This window comes from Anthonomus grandis, chromosome 8, assembly GCF_022605725.1.
Source record: "Anthonomus grandis grandis chromosome 8, icAntGran1.3, whole genome shotgun sequence".
Classification (NCBI taxonomy): Eukaryota; Metazoa; Arthropoda; class Insecta; order Coleoptera; family Curculionidae; genus Anthonomus; species Anthonomus grandis.
In genome coordinates, this window is record NC_065553.1 from 8,758,579 (window position 1) to 8,780,763 (window position 22,185).

At 29.6% G+C, this 22,185-nt stretch overlaps 3 protein-coding genes across 6 annotated transcripts in view; all 3 read right to left on the reverse strand.

The window, feature by feature from the left end:
* Positions 1-3,115: 3,115 nt before the first annotated feature.
* On the reverse strand, positions 3,116-4,877 carry LOC126739703 (pupal cuticle protein 20-like). Its single transcript, XM_050445497.1, has 4 exons — positions 4,774-4,877; positions 4,499-4,650; positions 3,809-4,048; positions 3,116-3,437 (listed from the first exon to the last, which is right to left on the reverse strand). Exons 1-4 carry the CDS (start codon positions 4,780-4,782, stop codon positions 3,347-3,349), a joined length of 492 nt encoding a protein of 163 aa, XP_050301454.1. The 5' UTR covers positions 4,783-4,877; the 3' UTR covers positions 3,116-3,346.
* Positions 4,878-8,717: 3,840 nt separating this feature from the next.
* LOC126739702 (pupal cuticle protein 20-like) lies at positions 8,718-10,213 on the reverse strand. Its single transcript, XM_050445496.1, has 4 exons — positions 10,054-10,213; positions 9,757-9,911; positions 9,371-9,610; positions 8,718-8,980 (listed from the first exon to the last, which is right to left on the reverse strand). Exons 1-4 carry the CDS (start codon positions 10,060-10,062, stop codon positions 8,890-8,892), a joined length of 495 nt encoding a protein of 164 aa, XP_050301453.1. The 5' UTR covers positions 10,063-10,213; the 3' UTR covers positions 8,718-8,889.
* A 5,686-nt stretch (positions 10,214-15,899) lies between these two features.
* LOC126739300 (uncharacterized) overlaps positions 15,900-22,185 on the reverse strand; it is a 32,833-nt gene continuing 26,547 nt past the window's right edge. For 3 of the 4 annotated variants that reach the window (XM_050444923.1, XM_050444926.1, XM_050444922.1), the window contains exons 41-45: positions 22,103-22,180; positions 21,794-22,012; positions 21,603-21,746; positions 20,658-21,551; positions 15,900-17,181 (exon numbers count right to left, since the gene is read on the reverse strand). In XM_050444923.1, coding sequence (XP_050300880.1) covers positions 16,034-17,181; positions 20,658-21,551; positions 21,603-21,746; positions 21,794-22,012; positions 22,103-22,180 — 2,483 coding nt within the window. In that variant the 3' untranslated portion in view covers positions 15,900-16,033. The remainder of the gene's footprint in view (positions 17,182-20,657; positions 21,552-21,602; positions 21,747-21,793; positions 22,013-22,102; positions 22,181-22,185) is intronic. The other variant, XM_050444924.1, reaches the window with a different exon arrangement.

A 22,185-nucleotide genomic window follows, 5' to 3' on the forward strand; every position in this document is an offset into this window, starting at 1 on the left:
TTTTATTCCGTAGATCATACAATAATGTTAAACGATATACTTAAATAGTAAAAATAATTTTAAACTCGATTTCCTTCATATTTTCATTTTTGTTTACTTCCCCATAGAAATTGTCTAACTTAAGGGAATCCGAAAATAGTTTGTGCATGTACCTTCTGTAACATAATTAGCATTTAAAATACTCATTAGCGCATGTTCCAAATGACTCATTTAGTTTATTTTTACCAGTTTACTGGACCTTATTAAATTAAATTCACTCCTAATTAAGACCCTCTCTCATGCTGTTTAAGGTGCTTCAATCAAAAAAATGTTTGTTTAAAGTCTAATAGGTAATATTTTATGAAAAGAGAGTATATTTTAATTATGTGATATAATGACAGACTAAAAATAGGCAGTGCAGAGGCAGTGATCCTATATGTGAGTAATTCATTTACAGGACATTGTCAAATCTATTAGAAGTAAATTTTCTTTAAACGTTTGTTATTTTTTTTCCTAGTTATTCATAGCAGGAGGATAATATGGAGCTAGTCATTTGACGAATTTTAACAAAGGACCTGAAATTTTGCTTTAAAAATATCATTTTACAAATATTGGTGTATTTAGTTTTTTTACCTCCCTGAATGACTATTTGTTTAATATAATGCAAAATACTACTACAGTCAATACCCTTCTATCAAACTCAAATTTAATTAACAAATCCGTCGTATAAAATAAAATTAAGATTCTTTGATGACTCGCAAATGTCAGTTTTGACATTAAATTTAAGATGGCTCAAAAACATGTAGGTTTTCTTATTGTACTAATATTTGAGTGTTAAATAAACGAAGCTTATATATACTTCTCGTATAACTAAAAGTACTAAAACTACCAAAATATTTTAATTGTGTGTGAATGAACCTGGTATGTTTTTTGCACTGACCTCTACAGATATGTTTTGATACACGAAAAAAATTAATGTAGACAAAAATGCACGATATCCACTGATATTAATAGTAAAAAATTAAGATCATTGTAGTAAAAGATTACTAAAAGACTTATATTTCTATATTGAAGAGCCCTTGCATGTAATTCCCATTTAAAGTTATTAATTCATTTGCTTAATGTTTGAATTTAAATTTTTATTTAACAATACTCTTTCAAGATAACAAAAATACTTTTGTTGTTGAATAGTTTTTTTACAAACTGTTAATATTAAGATTTTTAAAATAACTCTTATCTTACTATAGCCTACTGGCACCAAATAATTACACCTTATGCTGACGTAATAGTTTGTAATTGCAAAGATTTCCTGCTCATCGCATTGATGGGTATTTTATATTTCTGGGTGAGTGAGTAAATTTACATCGTGCTTAATTTTTCTTTATATTAAATCTGGTATATGTATTTAAGAAGAAAATTTTATATTAAAAATGTAAAAAATAGAAAAAAAATAATTTTCCTTATATAGTCTGTTGATTTTTGAACTTTTTAATATGTGTTTTCTAAAGAAATTAATATTTTGAAAAGTCTAAAATATTTAAAATAAAAAAACTAATTTAATCGCAGTTTTTACAGGCATACTAATTATGCAGCATATAGATTTTTATAATTTCCATGTGTTATGATATATTTTAAAAAGAGAATTAAAGCTTAACATTTGTTTTAAAGAAACACTATTTGAAAGAAAAAGTATATGTCAACATCAGCAGCAATAAATTTATTTAAGAAAGGAAATACTATACCTAATAGCAAAATCACAATAGTAATATTTAAACTTCAATAAGTAGAGAAAAATTAATTTGTAAAAAGTTAGATCTCTTATTGAAATAAGATATCACTATATACTGGCTTAGTATTATTTTGTGCATAAAGCAGTTTTTTCTTATATATTTAGTAAAATCAATATCTGGTGCATTTTTCATTTATTAATATTAATTAAATTAAAAGTACGACCGTTTTTAAAATTTATGTTGTGTCGAAAACAAGACTGCATTTTAATAAATATAAAGGAATCTAAAGTTATTTTAAGCCTTTAATATAGAGAGAGAGGTGAGGTAAAACAATTAACGACCCTCTACATTACATCAAATTGTAAAAATTCTATCCAAAAATCAACCTTTGTCTCTTCTACTTTTGATCTAAAGTAAATTATCGCATGAATTAATTTTTTAAAGACGTTTCATCTAGTGAAATTCAATTTTCAAGTAAATGTAACAACTCTTCTTACTGTAGTATATTTTAGTGTTGGCTTAAGGTCTAGTAAACTATTTATTAGTAAGCTTTGTTATTTTCACAAAAGTAATAAAATAAATATTCAAAAACAACAGTCTTGCAAACACATTTAATTAAATTTATGATTGCATGTTTCGCTTGAGAAGCGTATCACCAGACCTACATATAGTTCTTATTATATCAGAAAGCATAAATTTGTAGCAGAAGAACATTTTACTTTATATATAAATGAATATTTCAAATTGGTAAATGTTGTTTGTAACTGTAGCTAGCCATGGCGATTTGAATTAATGAGTATATTAACTTATCTTGACTAAGGACGGACTTGGACTTGGACAAACAATGAATGTGGCAACGTGGTTGGACCATAACATGTGGCAACGCGGTCACGTGTGACATATGACAGACATTGAAAAGAGCGTGCATATGTAAAGATAAAAATACATCATATTTTTGCTCTGTACTTAAATGTTAATTTTATATAGGAATGTTTGAAAAGAATCGAGTTTAATTTAGAGCGGAGGATACACAGTTTATACTTATAATAATATAGCCCACACCAAAGCCAGCTTTAAATATGTAGTACATTTTCTTATTAAGTCAAGCTAATTAGAAAAAAATAAATAAATTTAAATCAATTAAGAAAGCTACTGGAAACAAAATAGGACTATTTAGCTTGAATTTTAATCTATTTATCTAACAAAATTCTCTATTGGGTAAGAAACTATTAATGCAGTAATGTGCTACAGAATTTCATGTATTTAGACAAAGATTTAAAAATTAAAGAAGAGAACGACAATGGTTCTTCAAACTTCGCTTGCCTTTGCCATTAAGAGGGAAAATGCAACACTACGTCCAACTGTAGTTAAGAGTAGAAGTGTTTTTTTTTTATAAAAATATATCATATTCTTGTATAATATATTTGACTATAAAATTGTTCTAGCTCAATAAATAAGAAACTTTACTCACAATAAAATATCTATTATGAAATTTTTAATACATTGCAGGAACACGTTAAAATAATTAAAGGATAAACATAAAGTAAATCACAAATCTATACAAATATAATAAATGTAACTAGAAATATATATTTCACTATATGTCTTTTATTGTACCAATATGTTTATTTAGATTGTTAGTATCTGTAGCCTTGAGAGCTACCATCATCTTGACCAAACCTGTATTGGCCCTCTTCATTTGGGTGAGCTCTATTATATTCGATTGACCTAAAAAAAGAATCAATTAAAAAGCGTCACTTCCATTCTGTATTAAGTACATTCAATGTAAATTCTTGATTCCTAAAGTCTTTTCCTCTAACTTGAGGTTATGTTAAAATAAACCTAGTATTTCAAAATTAATAAATACCTATTTTAATATAAATAAGAACTAACTTGTTAGGGCTGAACTACAGCACAAAAATGCTAAATTACAGATTACTGGAAGTTTTGAAAAAATTTATTGATATCTAGTTATAGTGAAACTTGATGATATACAAGCAGCAATACCATATGTGCAAGCTTTGGGTGCCTGCTGCTTATATATAAACTTAGCGTTTTTATTGCGAGACAATTTTGGTAATATATAGTAAGTTTCCTACCTGAGAATCTCTTCTGGAATTGGTGGAGGTGTAGGCAAATGACTTCCCACAGGTCTAAAACCATTTTCGTCAGCAGTGTACTGTAGACTGATCTTCTGGCCATCTGGTGCAGTATAGGAAAACTGCCCCTGAGCTTTCGTTCCATCACCACGAGCATCACCACTTTCGTCAGCATTTATTCCATTGCCAGTCTCATAGAGCCAGTTGTAAGTTCCATCTCCGTTATTATTGTTTACATATCTTGCAAAAAAATATATTTTAAGGATTTCCATTAAAGATATACGGCTTCAATCCCAAGTAGACTTTGCTTATTTATGAGTTACTTATTATATTGGGTATTACGTCACTTATAGCAAAAATCAATTTAGAAATTTTTATCTCACACGCTCAACAATTATTGAAAAGAAGAAGAAAATAGACTTATTCACGTATTTAAAAGAAATATGAACTTAAATCTGTAACGATACCGTTCGATATACTTAATTTAATTTAAGTTCAATAAGTTTTAAAAATATTAGAAAAATATTTCAAAATAGAATTCATAATTAACTCATTATGAATTCGTCACAACAATACAGATTTTATTTGCTTATTTATGTTAAAAACTTATTTAAAAAAAAATTATTTTGTTCTAATTTACATATCTCCTTCTATCTATCCCTTATTGATTAAATTTTTGATAAGATTTACCTTAGAATTGGTATATTTGCACCTCCACCTCCTGCAAATCCGCTACCACCTCTAGCAGGAAAAGCAGGAGATCCACCCCCGGTGCCTGGTAATCTTGGGGGAAGATACCCCACATCAGCCAAGGCTACTCCAAGGAGGGCGGATAATACTATCTGAAAAAAAAATCATTTAAGCGTCAGCTTAAGAATTTATATAATAAAAGCAATAAATATAAGAACTAAGTCTAAACGAATAAATTAAGAAAAAGACTTAATTTTTTATTATAATGCACTTACAAATATCATCTTTGGCTTCTAAGGCTACTCTGATTCTACAACAGCGATTCGTCAAATATTTATATCGTTCGATCAATTAAAACACTCTTGCACTTTAATGCATCTTCTTTGCATTTCATTATTTTTGTCCCCACCGTGATATTACGATATTATTGAAATGGATCATCCCAAGTGAAGAATGCGATTCTCCTATAGTCGTGTCGAATGCTGACTAATTCGAAGCAGATGTTCGAAGGATAGGCCGTAAGATTCAGAATTTGTTTTAGTATAAGTATATTGAAGTAATTAAGGTTAATAAATATGTTATAATATAATTATAATATTAAGTTTTTTAACTAAATAGAGTATAATAAAGTTTAAAATTAAAATGGCTGAATTAATGAATGACCTTCAAAAGGTTGACCTTGTCAGAGGTTTATGAATAGACATAGTGATCAATTTAAACAAAGTACACTAGTAACGATATAAAGTACTTTTGCTATTTGAAATTTGAATGCTTAACTAGAACTAAAAAATATAAATAACAATTGCATGTCCAATTTTTAAATTTACTTATATTGTTAAATTTACCAGCTTTTAAAACTAATTTTACTCAAAAATTACTCAAAATAATAAGCGAAAAACTTTTGTTGAAAAGTGTGATAAAATGGTGCAAATTTTTTATTAACGTAAAAATCAAGCCCTTAACAAATCGTTTTTTATTCTAATTTATACGGAATAAACGATTCTAATAAATAACAAGAGTTTACGTAAATGGACTGGAAAAAACAAGTAAAAATTGACAAAAATAAAATCCCTATACCTATGCAGGTAACATTTCATTAGATAGTAAGGGAGAGGGATATTTTTATGATGAGGAGACGTAACTGCGACGAATAAGTATGCATTATGTGACATAAGAAAAAAAAATTATTACAAAAAAGTCTTTTATTAAAAAATTAAATTCAGAAAAATTGCTCAAAAAGGCCACCATTGTTCTGATGGAAAACTATTGCCCTGAACTTGCTGAGTAACTCTCATAATCATTTTTTGATCATTCTTAATCTCCTCAGCTGTAGCCATAATCCTTTGTAGAAGGTTTTTGGTTTCTGGAACACCCTAGTAAACTTTCTGTTTCATAGTTCCTTAAAAAAAGGAATCCAGAGGAGTTAAATCCCGAGAATGAGGGTAGTCAGGCGATTGTATCACTACGTCCAATCGATGGCACATAATTAGTATCATGATTACCTTATCTCTCCCTATTGTAAAAATACTCCTCTGCCTTATTATCTACTGAAATGTTACCTGTATAGGTTTAGGGATTTTATTTTTGTCAAATTTTACCCATTCTTGCAAGGCCAGATACGTAAACTATAATTATAACTAAAAAAATTGCACAAAATTTTACCACGCTTTTCATTAAAATTAAAGTTTTTTTGTTTCTTACTTTAAGTAAATTTCTTAGTAAAATTGGTTTTAGGTGCTGGTAGTATTAATGACCTTTAAAATAAGACCACTTTTATGCCTTTCATAGGCATGCTTATGAAAGGCATAAAAGTGACAGAAAGATGAGTTTTAGTAAACTCATAAACATTTGGGAAATAATATTTTGATATAGCTCTTATTCAGAGGGGTGAAGAGTGCGACTTTAATATGTTTTTTTGTCAATAAAATTGGACATAAAATACGTGGTTAAGGTATCAAAAATCGAACTCTTAACACACTGTATAGAATTAGTCCCAAAAAACTAGCAGAATTAATTTTTGGTTTCAGATACAAGTAAAAAAGCTGTCCTTATGTATATTGTTTGTTTGTATGTAGGTTATTTTTGGAAGAAAGCCAGTTAAGGGTTTGGAGGGAGTAGTGTAGAGGTGAAACTTTCCTCTTAAATTGTTTATAGCTACAGATTGGTAAAATAGTTACTTTAGGTCCACGATATTGGATTCTTTATCTAGTGCGTTCGAAGGAATAAAAACGTTTTTACCCAATATTATCCTCAATAACAATTTTGCACAATTTCTAGTGGCCTGATGTGCTTTTAAAGTATGAAAACTTTAAACTTATCTATACATAATAAAACCCTGTTCTTAACATGTTCAACATAAATATTCCATTTTCGGTGTGAATCAAGTACAGCTACTAGATATTTAATTTTTGTAGTGAAGTTATTGTTAATTTTATTTATCAGAAAGAATAACGCTAAGTGCTTACAAGTTTATCATTAATTTTAAAAAAAGTCAGTATGAAAAATTATTTGATAAAAAAATAGGTTGCTTTGCCTTAAAGAAGACTACTGATAAGGCAGAAACACAGGTCGAAAGGATCGATAACGTCGAAAGTGTCTTTTTTTATATCGAACATAGATTACATACATTATGTACTGACTCCTATAAGGAAGTGCCTCTTATAAAAAAAAATATTTTCATAATTTTTTTTTAGGTTGCAAAATAACGTTATTATTGACAAATTTATAAAGAAAAAAATGCATTTATATAAAAATCACATCTATCATCTATAAATATTTTTTGATTATTTTTAAGATTTATACATATAAATTATTTCCGATAGTAGGTTTTACATATTCTTGGGAAAACATATATTAATCAATGCCGACTGTTCAGTTTAAATATCAATTTGACTATGTATGAAAACTTTTTTAAACAAGCTTCTAAAAATTATTCTATTACATATTAAAAACTAAAAAAAAGGAATTTCAATAAAGGCAGTAATTAGTTTGAATTTTTAAGGTATTTTCTTATCTAGATGATTTATTAGCTTTTATCTATTTCAGTTTTTTTGCCAAAATTAATTAAAAATGTACATAACATGGAATAAAAATATTAGCATATGAATTTCTGTATACATTAAAACAATTACCTATAGGTTATTACGAGGAGCTTTAATTTCTGAATTTTTAGCCCTTTCTTTGAAAATTTTCAAAATGCCAATAATCATATTTAAAAACCATATTAATTAAAACGTTTACAATTTAGCTACTATTTTTGCTGTTTTTATAATATAATGTCCTAAGTCCTGGAGTAGGAATAATAAGAAATTTCTTATCTGTTTATATGCGTTTTTTTTATAAAAAAAAAATATCTCGCATAACAATTATTCTTTTGAAAAAAGCTCTTAGCTTTTTCTACTCTGATATTTTTGTATTTTGTATTATTATTCTTTGCAATAACTGAGAATAAATACAAACTCAGTTTTTGAATATTCATTTTTTCAATTTGTCTTTAATGGTTTAAATGTTTGCCGCGTAAGCAATTTTTACAGTATTACGGGATATATTAAAATAAACACTACGTCAGAAATTATTAACTTTGTTTGATAGTATTGTAGATGTTGATTTATTGTATCGGTAAGTACAATGGATCTTAGGGACAATAACTTTTTTTAAATTCTTCCTTTAATTTCTTTTAAATTGTAAATTTGAACTAGCCTACTTTTTCTTTGTATAAATATGTATTTTCTTTTTTTTTTGTATAAAACATTTAATTTTTATATTTTACTTTTCTTGAACTACTATTTATTTTCCTCATCAAATTATTTTATTTTAAAGTAAATTTATCAGCGCACTTATTAATATGAAGACTAAGCTTTTTATATTCTTGGCGTTAAAGTTAAAACAAATAAATACGTATATTTTTAAGGAACGGCACTATAAGATAATGCCTACGAGTTGAATTTTTATTCTTATGCAGTTTTTGTTCAATGCCTTTCACAAAATATTTTACTAGTTTTTTATGTCTTGGCAATTTTTTAGAACTTATTACAAAAAAATCAAAAATTAAAATAATTTTCGATTGAGAAAATATTTAAATGAAGCAAAATATTTAAAAATTATATTTAATATTTATTAAAACCTATTAATTACTATTATTCTTTAAACTTGCATTTTCTTTATTTTAATTTGAGATAATATAACGTTCTTCTCGGTCAATATCAATAAAAGACATCACTCACAATAAAATATTTATTATGAAAAAAAATCTCGATACCTTACAGGTACACATTGCAATAATTATAAAATAAACATAAAATTATTAACAAATACAATAAATTTAACCAAATATGTATTTCACTAGATGTCTTTTCTTGTACTAATATGTCCAATCTAGCTTGTATAGATCTTTAATATCTGTAGCCTCCGAAGCCACCATCATCTTGACCAGGTCTGTATTGGCCATCTTCATTAGGGTGGGCTCTATTGTATTCGATCGACCTAAAAGCATAACAAATAATTACATAGAAAAATAATACATTTTTGTTTTATTTAGATGTTTTCAGAACTAATAATTTGCTAGCATATCTTGTATAAACCCTTTCTTTTATTAGTATTTGAAGAGGCCTTTTTACTATGATTTAGAAATATTATTTAGAAAAACATAATTTTTGTTATTCATTAGAAAAGAAGTTGTGGAGGTATTTAAAAATAATGTAAAATACCTTTTGTTAGGCATTTATTGCAAATAGAAATTAACTCTTTATTACATTTTTCCGCAAAATCTTATTGTGCTTATCTGTACTAGTAAAGATTTTTTATAGATGAAGATGCTTTATAAAAACATATATGCTAGGGAATAGTTATAGTAATACAAAATAAGTTTGCTACCTGAGAATAGCTTCTGGAATTGGTGGTGGTGTAGGCAAATGACTTCCCACAGGCCTAAAACCATTTTCATCAGCAGTATACTGAAGACTGATCCTTTGGCCATCTGGAGCAGTATAGGAAAACTGTCCTCGAGCTTTTGTTCCATCACCACGAGCATCACCACTTTCGTCAGCATTTATTCCATTACCAGTTTCATAGAGCCAGTTATAAGTTCCATCTCCATTGTTATTATTTACGTATCTTGTTAAAAAATAAACATATTTTATTTAACTATAAGAGTTACGTCTTTAAGGAGTTCCCTTTCTAACACTTCTAATCTATGCCCCCCGTTCTCTATGTTTTTATTTTATATAATTTTTATTAATTTAATACGCAGTTAGAATTACCTTAGAATTGGTATATTTGCTCCTCCACCATAGCCTACTCCAAATCCGCTACCTCCAGCAGGAAAAGCAGAATATCCACCTCCGGTTCCTGGTAATCTTGGGGGAAGGTACCCCACATCAGCCAAGGCTACTCCAAGGAGGGCGGATAATACGATCTAAAGTTAAAGATGTCACTTTAAAATCAACTTAAGGATTTCTAAATATTCTCAAGACTATATCTTTTTAATAATAATTATAATAATTTAAATTCAACGAATCACACTGAATCTGTTATAGTAGAGCTTATGAAGTACTTACAAATTTCATCTTTGGCTTCTAAGGCTACTCTGATTCCACAACAGCAAACCGTCAATTATTTATATTGATCGGTCAATTAAAACACCCTTGCACTTTAATGCATCTTCTTTGCATTTCATTATTTTTGCCCCCTCCGTGGTATTACGATATTATTGAAATGGATCATCCCAAGTGAAGAATGCGATCCTCCTATAGTCGTGTCTATTGCTAACTAATTCAGGGCAGATCTACGAGGGCTAGTCCGTAAGTTAAAAAACTTGCGTGGGTATATAATATGTATATTACAATAATATAAGCTATTAATTATTTATGTAAGAGTAATAATAATAATAGTAAGTTAACCTAGAAATGTAATTATTGCCATACGAATTAATTTGCAGTTATTAAATTTAAATTTTTATCAGAAGAATGGGATTGGGTTGCATTATGGAAGAGTAAAAAATATTTTTTTTTAAGAATTAATTAAATTGAAATAGGTGAACTCTTCTTATTTATTTACAATGCACTTGTAAGTGGATCAACCTATAATAGAGTACAGTAGACAATTTTATGCTGTTTAGAACGATGTAATACATGACTGAGGTTCCCTTTTGATATATCGTCATCGTCATATGAAAACTGGGTAAGTCCACTTTTTTCAGAAATCGAAATATGAGCGCCATCTTTATAAGCACTTAAATATGTATAATTTGGTGTCAATGATTTGAGCTTACGTTGAAAGGTGAAGCCACAATACTCACAAATGAAATGTACACAAGTCCACCGGTTTCCACGTTAACAAGAATATAATATTGCCTAAGTTCGCGCTTTCCATGTTTATATCAATTATTTATGATTTTTAAGCACACACATTTTGCCTACTCTTGATAGAGCTAATAAACCTCATATAATTCTTTATAGAATTATCTGTAATTTATTTATTTATTTAATTATTTAATCACAGTATTAAGAGCCAAAAGCTATTTACAGATACCAACCTAAATACCAATTCATATAAAGTATACTTAGTTAATAGGAGAAAAAATAACTAAACACTAAAATAAAATGTACCAACTAAGTCATATTCATTCACATAACACACTTATTAAAATAAAAAGGTAATAATGATTAGAATTGCATATTTAAGAGTATTTAAAATTAATACTAAAACAAAAAAAACGTAAGATAAACAGGATGTTACGTCAATTTAAATTCATTCATGATGAGTGTCCTAAATTGGTTGAGGCTAGTCGAGTCAATATCTATATATGAAGTATATACATTAAAATAATAGCTAAAATAGAGTTTATATATGGGTGAGTTTTTGTAAAGGTTTGTACGTGGATATGCTAAGTAAAATATTCTGGAATTACGCGAATTTAATCTGTCAATGGTAAAGGAGAGATGACGAAGAATGTCAGGACAATCAATATTGTTTTTCAATATTTTATAAGTAGTTAACAAGAATATCTTAATTCTCCTCTTACTCAAAGAGAGCCTGTCAAACACCGTCAATAAGTGTTCATTGTCGCAACCTCTAAGGGGAAAACACCAAATTTTCTGTAATACATACACTTCAGAAAAAATATAATGAATTTACATCCATAGACATCATTTTCAAAAAATATATCTGATTTAGGTCCCTTATAGATTTAGTTTAATAAGAAGGCATTTAGAAATTTTCTTTACAGAATACCAACTTTCTAAATTACAAGAAATAAACAGTTTAATATATGGCCATAGCTAAGCATTTCAGGCAAAAACTAAAAACATGATAGGAAACTAGTCTAATCGAAATATCAACATATTCACGTATAAATATAGCCATAGATAATATGGAACTGTTGTATCCTTAGCAGTCCAAAGTCGAGTGAGTAATGTTGGTATGGGTTCATAAATTCGGCAGATATGAAAACTAAACTTCTAAGGCGTAAATCTAATTATTAGTTAGTCACGCTCTTGAAAGACATAACTATTAAATTCTAAAATCAATAATAAATCAAGAGCATTGGAAATTGATTAATAAACTGTATACTGTACACCGAGGAAATATTTATCTATATTATAAATATGCCATGATGCGATATAATTACTACTTAATCAGAATCAATTTATCAGTTATAACATCAGAATCTATGTTAGAACTAAACCAATAAATTTGTCAATCAATGCTCATCAGAAACAATAAACGATACATAGTGTTTATTAGTTAGGTCGTCTTAAATCTAGTTTTATAACTATTCTAATAATTTTCCAAAGCACATTAGTTATATTAAATTAAATATATATATGGACCTACCATAAACTACAATTTTATTTTTTTTTTTTGCTTAAAGCTGCTACATAGATCAGCATAGTTTTAAATAAATCTATCTAGATCTACATAGTTTTAAATAGACCCCTGTAAGTTAGGAACATTTGGCTTAAGGTAGCTCAAGGTTAGTTAAAGATGAGCCCCAGTACCATTTTGCCGTTATTGCAAATCAATAGGTAATCTCTTTTAATTACTTATCATTGGGCGAGTTTTGTAATTTGCATGACGACGCACAATTAGCTGGTAGGTGGTAAGGCATTAGAATCCAATATATTATGTCGATATTACTTTATAAAACCAAATGGGTTCTATATTATCCTTAGAAATTGTTCAGTTATACTAATATTTAGTCTTATATTAGTTTTTATAATGTACGACCTTTTTATTGCTGTAAGACAATATAATTAAAATTATAAACCTTACAGTATTTAAATGGAAGTAACGGAAAGTCGCAAAAAAATTAGACGCTCATCAAGGTTTTATTTTACACGAAAATGGGCTCTTCAGTTAATAGATACACGAAAAAATGATCGATTGGTATTTTAAAATTTATTACAGGATTTATAATTTGTTAATAAACTTAAAAGATTTATTTAGACATGATTTAATAGTATAATTACATCAACATGGTTTAGGGGACAAGGAAAAAAAATCGTTTTATTTGAAAACACATTTTTAAATAAAACGGCTTAAATTTACTTAAATTTATTCGTTAAAATTAAATTTCATTAAACTTTTTAGTTACGTGTGATATTCCTTTGAAAAATTTAAATTAATTAAAATTTTTAATTAAAATTTAATAAAACTAAAGGTCATCAAGTCAAAAGAGTTTAATAGGATTTACTTAAATGTTATTTCTCCGTTCAGTCCTTCATTCGCTTCATAGAATTTATTGGTCTTATATTGAAATTTCCCATGAATCTTAGTGTCATTTTTATTTAGACCAAAATAGAAAAATTAATGGTCAAACTATTTGACCATTAATTCTTCGTTCAGTCCTCCATTCGCTGCATATAATTTATGCATTTTATATTGAAATTCCCCATGTATTTTAATGTCAATTAATCCAAAATAAATTAATTACCATTTCCAGGCTTGACGAAGATAGTAAGTAAAAAAAGGTTCGTCTTCAGATAGTACGAAACGCCAATATATTGGCAAAAGAGTGAATGGGCATGCATCCTTTTTATTCTTGAATTAAAGTTTGAGTCACGTCCTGATTTAAAAGAATAAAAATGGATCAAACATCTGACAACGCGTCTCCCTTGCAAACCATTCGAAGGTACCAAGGTACAACTTTGATTATTTAGGATAGAGTTTCAAACTAATCTGCTTTTCATTGAAGGGTTTTTAATATTGAACGAATATCAAAAATAAATTCTGGAACCGATTGTTTGAGAATACGCTGCAAAAATCAGTAAAAATTCTGACCTTCTGCTTAACAATGCATGTCCATATATGTTGCAAGACCTTTAGAAACTTTATAGTGCAGCACAACATTCAGCTATTGCCATGGCCTGCGCTATTCTCCAACATAAATCCTATCGAGTACCTTTAGGATATATTGAAAATGTGTATATCCAGGTATAGTATTTCAAACAAGGAAAGAGTTGCTGAACAGTATGCAAGAGCAAGGGCCATACATTGAGCAAAATGACATTGACAATTAAATTAGAAACATGGCAAACACACTCTTAATAAGGCCATTTTTTTAAAACTTTCTATCGAAAGTATTCTTCAGTTTTTAAATATCATACTTTTTTAAATCGTCATACCTTAATAATCCCCCGATATTTTGTTCAGGAATTTTATTCAGCAATTTTTTCAAAATAAATTCAGCTGTGTCTATATTTATTATTTTTCAAAAATTTCCATTTAACTGTCCTTTAATACATTTTGACGAAATATATAAAATAGATTACTATGATTATAATTTTATACCAAAGCCTCTAATCATCCTCTACATACTTAGACATGTGCACATCAGGGATTAAAATATTTAAATTACAGACGACAGGGCCTTGAACTATATATTAAAGAAAACAAGGCGATGGTTTACAGTAATGATCGTCTACTAATTGAAATGTTATCATTGTAAATGTCAGAAACAATTTTTAGTTTTAAGATGAAATATATTAATTATGTACGTTGAACTATTAAATAAGTCGTGGTTGGTAAACATAAAAGTAGCGCATAGCTTGGCTAGGGTGAGGTAAGGTGAGGCTAATAGTAATATTTTATTTTGTTACAGTCATCTTCAAGTGTTATTTTATCTAAAATATATTATATTTCATACATTTTTTACTCTACTGCTGAGGAAATAAGTAGGGATCTACCGTTTAAGATTTATTTAGGTTCTATTCATATTTATACAAGTTTTAGAAAATTAATTTTATTAGTAAAAATTACGAAATATATTTTTGACTGCTGACCAGTTTAAAAAAAAAAGGAAATTTTTTTAAAAAAGGGTAAAGCTAAGATGAAAAATGATCTGTTATTAAAAGTTTGAAGTTAAAAAACAATAATTAATTGATATATAATTAATTGGCATTTGATTGACATAAGAAGAATAACACAACAACAAAACCAAAGGCTACGTTATAAAGTTTAAGATAACAAGGAAATAATAGCAAATACAAAATCAAAGTAAGAAGAAGCAACTAAAGATAATCTGAACGAACATAAGAAAATAATAGCAAATACAAAATCAAAGTAAGAAGAAGCAACTAAAGATAATCTGAACGAACATAAAAATACACATATATTATGGATAAGATACTGGGACAAAAATTAAAATAAACTTGGAGCACTTTCTATTTTTTATAGATTTATCTTATTTAAAGTCTTTGAACAGCACTGAAAACAAATAAAACTAAATAAAAAATATAATAGAATACAAACAAAGAAAACAAAAAAAAACAACGGGACACGTAAGTATCGAATATGAATGTCTACCCACAGCGGATTCTCCGCCATTCTAGAATGACACAAATGGTACATCGCACGACATCTCGAAATTTCAAATCATGTATAATAAACAAAATAACAAATTTACAATTAGAAGATAGAAAAAGCAAAAAATAAAAAGATTCAGACCAATAGGAAGAATATTCAAGACCTATTTAAAAGTAAAATTATTCTGAGGAAAAAAAGACCGGCGCAAAGTACTAAAGCAGAGAATAATCAAAAATTAGGAGCTAATAAAAAATTTCTAAAAAAAAACGGCAATAAAAAATAAATTTATCAAAATAAAAACATTTTCGAATGAATCTTTAAAGGCACCCAAATAATTTAGTCATTTTAAATTTAAGAGTTTTCCTAGAAATGTTTCTCAACTTTATACTGCACCTCATTTCTTTTGAATTAACCATTCTTCAAACATTTCATTTGCATACTCTATATTAGCGTAATTTATTAGAAATTAATTCATTGTAACTAACAATATATTTCACTGAAAATATTTGCACCTCTAATAACGTGTGCGGTAAATTGATTATAATACCCGAGCATATAATTATTAATCTGTTGCAAAAGTGCAATATTAAACACCAAAGCATTTTAGGTTTTTTATTTTTTAGAATAAATTATTTAAGTTTTTTTTACATTTTTTTATTTACAGATTACAACAGTACAGTCATGTCAAATGTAGCAGGTACAAAATATTGGTTCTTAAATTTAGTCGCATATCTAGCTTTTGATTTCATATATGGCAATAGCAGGAGGCTCTATTCTACCACATTTAGTTACAGCATAAATAGTTATTTGTATACTCTTTGACAAGTCTAAAGAGTGGATCATGGCGCTAGTTCGTGTACCACTCATAACCTTTGATGCTACTGAGCCATTTACAAAAATATCATAACCTTGTACATCTTGGTTTTTAGGTACATTCCATTTAACTATTAAGCTATCTTCTGTGATCCTTCTTATATCGATAACTTCAAAACCAACCAGGTCAATCATTTGACAATCTTTTTCTTCCCTCTGCACAATTTGGGGATGTAAACATTCACAGTCATCTACAGCAACAGTCTTTTTTTCTTTTCTATCCTTTTTCTTATGTTTATGTGTTCTTACTTCGACACCTTTTGAAGCAACTTGTCTTAAGTCTTCAGCACATGTACATTCATCTTTTTTATGTGTGGGAGCATAAAGAACAGCTAACTTTTCATGCTCTAATTTGTCTAAAGATCGTACATCTTCAGCCTGATCATAATCCAGAGCCTGTGGAATTCTGACAGACATATCTAAAACCCTATCAAACACTTCCGGAGTACCCCTTTGAGCCAGTTCTGTTGTCATTGCCTCGATCATCTTATCTTTAGCTTTACATTTCGATTGTAAATTATTTAAAGCCATTTTTAAACCTGACATGGTCTGACCAAACGCAGACGCCTGCTTGACAAATGGACGTGCACTACTTTGACGCATATCTTTCCCCATACTCTGACCCACATTATGCGTACTGTGATATTCTGCTTCACTACATGCGCATCTGATTTTTTCCAGTGTCTTTTTAATTTCTTCAATTTGTTCCTTACACTCACAGCTTTCCTTATTGGCTTTCTGAAGACTCTGGACCAACGTAGCATTATCCATACGTTTAACAGACTGAGGTTTACCTACAGCTTTACCTGAAGCCTGCTGACCAATTCTTGGCATTCCTTCTGACTGAGTTACATTAGGAGGATACATATCACGTATGTTAGGTTTCGGTAGGATTAAGGTGTCGGCACTTTGCTCGACTTGTGCTCTTTGACTTCTGGAGGGTGTGCTGCTTGGTGGTTTACTAAATTTGCCTTGTGATACGTCAAGATTTGTATTGTGTATTTCGCCTGAAAGTAATAAAAGAACATAGGTTAATTATATATTAATAAAAAATATTGGCTATTGAGAAGTTTAAAATGTGGTGGTGCTTATATGTATGTAACATATTCGCATAATATGGCTTTTTACAATAATCCAGTAAAAATAATGTTCCGCAAATATTCTTAATGGATATTCAGACATTTAACGTTTATTTGCTGGCCATACAAATAAAGTTCTGGAAAGAGGTATTACGCGGTAACATGTAAAGTTGGGCAAGATCTACTTGTTGTTCCAGCTAAGTATGCTCTGGCACATTGTATGAGTAAAGATTTGAACAAAGTCTAGAGGGATAGTTAAGGTTTTTCGCAGAAAGTTCGGAAAAATTTCAGAGTTGCATCAGCCTAACCTCAGATTTGGGCAAGCAGTCGTGATAATAGATGAAGACACTGGTCAAAAAATTTCTCACTTAGTTACCAGGAAGTTGTTACGTCTGACGTATTGGACGTTTGGGATGTTTCGTATTTTCTAAATGTGGAGTTGCTCGTCTAGCAATTCCCAAGTTGGCGTGCGAACAATTTAACTTAAATATTACAATCCTAATCTAATTAGAATTATGTGATGTAGCAATGGAAAATCATAGAGATAAACAAATGAAATTGTAATTTGTTTATTTTTGACAGTTGACCCTTTTAATTAGTTGTGCATTATTCTGATGTAAATAAATTATTTTAGCTCACTTTCGTTGTTGTATTTTTGGGAGGTGTTTTTATTGGTAAAATGACTTACACTAGTGCCAAGGTTTATGATATGCTCATCGTATATTTTTAGTTTTTTAAGAATGGTCCTATTGCAGTACATGAATATGCTGCAAATTATCCTAAGCGAAGGCGTTATAGCTGAAAAATGTTTTCACAACTAGCAATTTGCTAGCGTTTAAGCACATCGCGAGATATAGATCCCGTTCATGTTCCAATTAGAAGGGGTCTGGTACGAAACCATGAAATAATGTTATAAACGTTCTTGCATGCTTTGAAGCTGTACGGTATTTAGGCAACAGAGAAATTTCTCTACATCTAGGAATTATTCATCTTTCAGTGTTTCGAATTTTGAAACAATTTAAATTTTATCTATATTATGTATCCTTGCATCAAGCTCTTTCAAAAAATAATTAAGGCAAATGACTCGACACTAATAAATTTGCCAGACATTCAACATTACACCCGAGAGCCTGGAAGAATAGAGCTATTTTTTTTATAATTTCTGAAAGACGTAAAGGTGACCTCGGAAGCCTGGAAAATTTAAAAAAAAATTCCCATACCTGGAAAAACCAAAGAATATACGTCACATATAAAAAAAAAACCTTCTCAAAAGTCTGAAAGAATTTTTTTTTTCTAATTTCTAACGTAAGAATTAGGGTAAGAACCTGAAAGATTTCTTTTTTATGACTGCTGGAAGATATAGGAAATAATGTTAAGAGTCTGGAGAAATAAAAAAACTTGCTGTAAAAACCTCTATAAAATCAAAAAAAAAATTCCAATACCTGGAAAGAATAGAAAATTACGTCATGGAATTCGCGCTAAAAGACTGCAAAACGAGAAAAACAATTCCAATTTTTTGGAAACCATAAAAAATACGGAAGAATTGGAAAAATGTCTTTAAACACTTGGAATAAAAGTGAAATGTGAAAAACGTGAAAAACGAAAAAAAAAACATCAATGGCGTTAAGAAATGGCTCTCGAGAGCCTGAAGGAATTATAATTTTTTTTTCTAATATCTGAGATAGCATTTATATACTTAAAAATGTCAAGAATCTGGAAAAAAACGGAAAGAAATTAAATTCCTGGAGGGTGTAAAGAAGTTAGAAAAAAATTTTTTTCGATTTTTGGAAGACGTAAGAATTATGACAAAAGTCCAAAAACAAAAAAAAATATTTTCAATTCTCGGTAAACGTAAAACATTATATTAAATACTTTCTCTCTTGGGTCCAAAATAGATCACATTTTAAATTGAAATTAAATTGAAAAAAAAAAAAAATTAATTTTAAAATTTTATTTTAAAATTAAATTGAAAAAAAAAAATCTTTTCTAAATTTAGAAAATTTAACAAACAAATTGCAGACCAGTTCGGACGTTTCACTATTACGACGCTCCGTCATACACTTCCATCCTTGTTTCGCACATAACAAAGAGAGACGGCGAGGTAGCCTATAGAAAGTTGACGCGTGCCAACTGTTCCCGAATTAAGGTCATTGATAATTTATGATACTGTTTAAGAGAATTTTGAAAAAGCTGCCTAAAATTGTTGTGATAAAAAAAATGGCATTTATGGTAAAGGATCTGTACTTATTTTATATATATAAATATGTATAACATCGATAAAAAAACCAATTTTATAGCATAAAATAACGTTTAAATATAGTTAATTTTTCGTTAATATTTTCGCGGATAAAGTGGTGTTGCTGTGACTACCATTAATCGCCTTTCGACACCTGTAGGCAAAAATAAAATACTTAAAAGTACGTAAGAATTCTAATTTTATTATAGAATTAACATTAAAATAATAATTGAAGATAAGGATCATCCTATCACATAAAACTGCAACAACTGTTAGCGTTTGTAGAGAAAACATTGAGAACTGAATTTTGCAAAATGGTGGATACTTTAAAAAGTTTTTGTTCATGTTCTTTAATTAAAAACCATTAGCCTTAAAACATGCTTTAAATTTTTTAGTATTATGATATTTAAATTAAATTATTTTTTATTAAAAAACTTTCAGAATTTTTCGATTTTTATTTTTACGTCATTAGGTTAAGTCCTATGGCTAGATAATTATGAAGTGAAGTGCCAAATAAATAAAAGAAAATTAATAAAGATGCATTTGCAACTTTCTCTTAGTACATTTAATCTACTTTGCGATTCTACTATCAAAAATTGACGGTGCCATTTAAATTCTTGTAAAACAATCAAAGTAACAGTTTTTAATTCAAATGATGCCTCCTACCAACTTTAATAAAAATTTTCGCGTACTACTGGATAAAATGTTTAAAAGTGTAAGTTAAATTGAACAAAATCGTATGTCTTTTCAGAATTATAGCTATTTCAGCATTAACGCTTTCACTACCCTCCCCTACTTTTTGATGGTCGAAACATCAGATTCTTTGACTAAAATTATAAAAAATATCCCAAAGATTCTAATTATATTAAAAAAAGTTACCTTGAGCTCACATTTATCGGATAAAATTAGAATTGAATTATTGATCTTCCAATTACACCCCCTAATGGTCAAATTTCGAACCTAAACGTAATTGCCAACATTTTCTTTTACTCACGTTTATAATGTCAAAAAAATTTCTAATGAGGTCAGATTAACGGTTTCTGAGATATAGCCCTAATCCACGATAAGTGAAACACTGTATTAGAAGGTTCTACACCCCCGAATTATTGCAGCTTTAGATCAAAGAAAATAGATTATCGTTGATGACAAACTAGATGTAAATACTCACCCTCCCCACAGGTGCAAGTTGGACAGATACAATGCAATTGTCCCTCAATATGCACAGATGCGTCTTTTCCTGCTGTCGGCTGTAACTTGCTACCAGGTAGTACTGAGCTTGGAGGTGCCGTAAGAGATTTAGCAGCCGCCTCTTCATTAAACTTGCACGGCGAGCAAACGCATTTCTCGCATTCACAGTTAAATCCATGAACTCCTGTTCCTTTACCATGCTGAGATGCACCTGGAGCAATGCTTGGTCCTTGTCCATGTTGCGAGGCACCTGGACCTGATGCTTCTTTAAATTTGCATGGTGAGCAGACGCATTTCTCACATTCACAATTAAATCCATGAACTCCTGTTTCTCCACCATGCTGAGATGCACCTGGAGCAATGCTTGGTCCTTGTCCATGTTGCGAGGCAGCTGGACCTATGGTTTCTTTAAATTTGCATGGTGAGCAGACGCATTTTTCACATTCACAATTAAATCCCTGAACTCCTGTTCCTCCACCATGCTGAGATGCACCTGGAGCAACGCCGACTCCTTGTCCATGTTGCGAAGTACTTGGAGGTATTGCATTGTTGTCAAATTTGCAGGGAGAACAAAAACATCTTTGACAGGTGCAACCTGGCGGATGTTGTACTGGACCCATAAATCTGCATGGATTGCAGTCACATCTTTGGCATGTACACTTATCTGCGTGTTGACTGGGTGCTCCAAGATCGCCCGGAGTTTGGTTATGTTTTTCTTCAATACAAGTACAAGCTTGACAGGTGCAGTTTTTGGGGTGGGTGCTTATGCTTTTCTGTATTTGAGACTGTTGTGCACTCACGTCTTTACCAAATGTAACGTCTTTAATGCCTATTCCAACGGAAGGTTGAGCGGCAACATCGCGTTGTGGGGGTGCTAATAAAAACACATCAATACTCTAATTTATAAATAATTCAAATATTATACCATCTTTGTTGCAGAAAGTGCAACTACATCTCTTGCATATGCATTCGATTCTTACAGGAATTTCAAACGGTGGGGGAACATAGTCGTCAGGTAATCCCGGATGATCTGGAGGACAAGATCCTGATTCCTCTGGTTTTAGGTTACCTAAATGGTTAATTATATATTTTTAAAATTTTTAAAACAAGCTTTACCTTTGTGGGAAGAACAGATCACGCAATCACATTTTTCTTTACAGTTACAGTCTATTCTTTGAGGAGGTTCAAAAGGTGGAGGATCCATAAGAGCGGCATCACCTCCTGGTTTACCATCAGGTTTTCCAACTTGGTCGGAAGGTGAACAAGTGCAAACTTTACATATACATAGTGGGGAATGTGTCTCTTGATCTTGAGCGGCCGGTTCTGCTAAATTAACTTTAAAAAAATATTATGCTATAATTGGTTATTAATTACATATTATAAATTTATAGTATTTGAAATAAGGCAAGTTGAAATTTATTATACCCGGAGGCTTTGAAGGTCCGCATGCACAAACTTGACATATGCAAATGGGTGTACCTGCTGGACCGGATGCTTTACTCTCTACA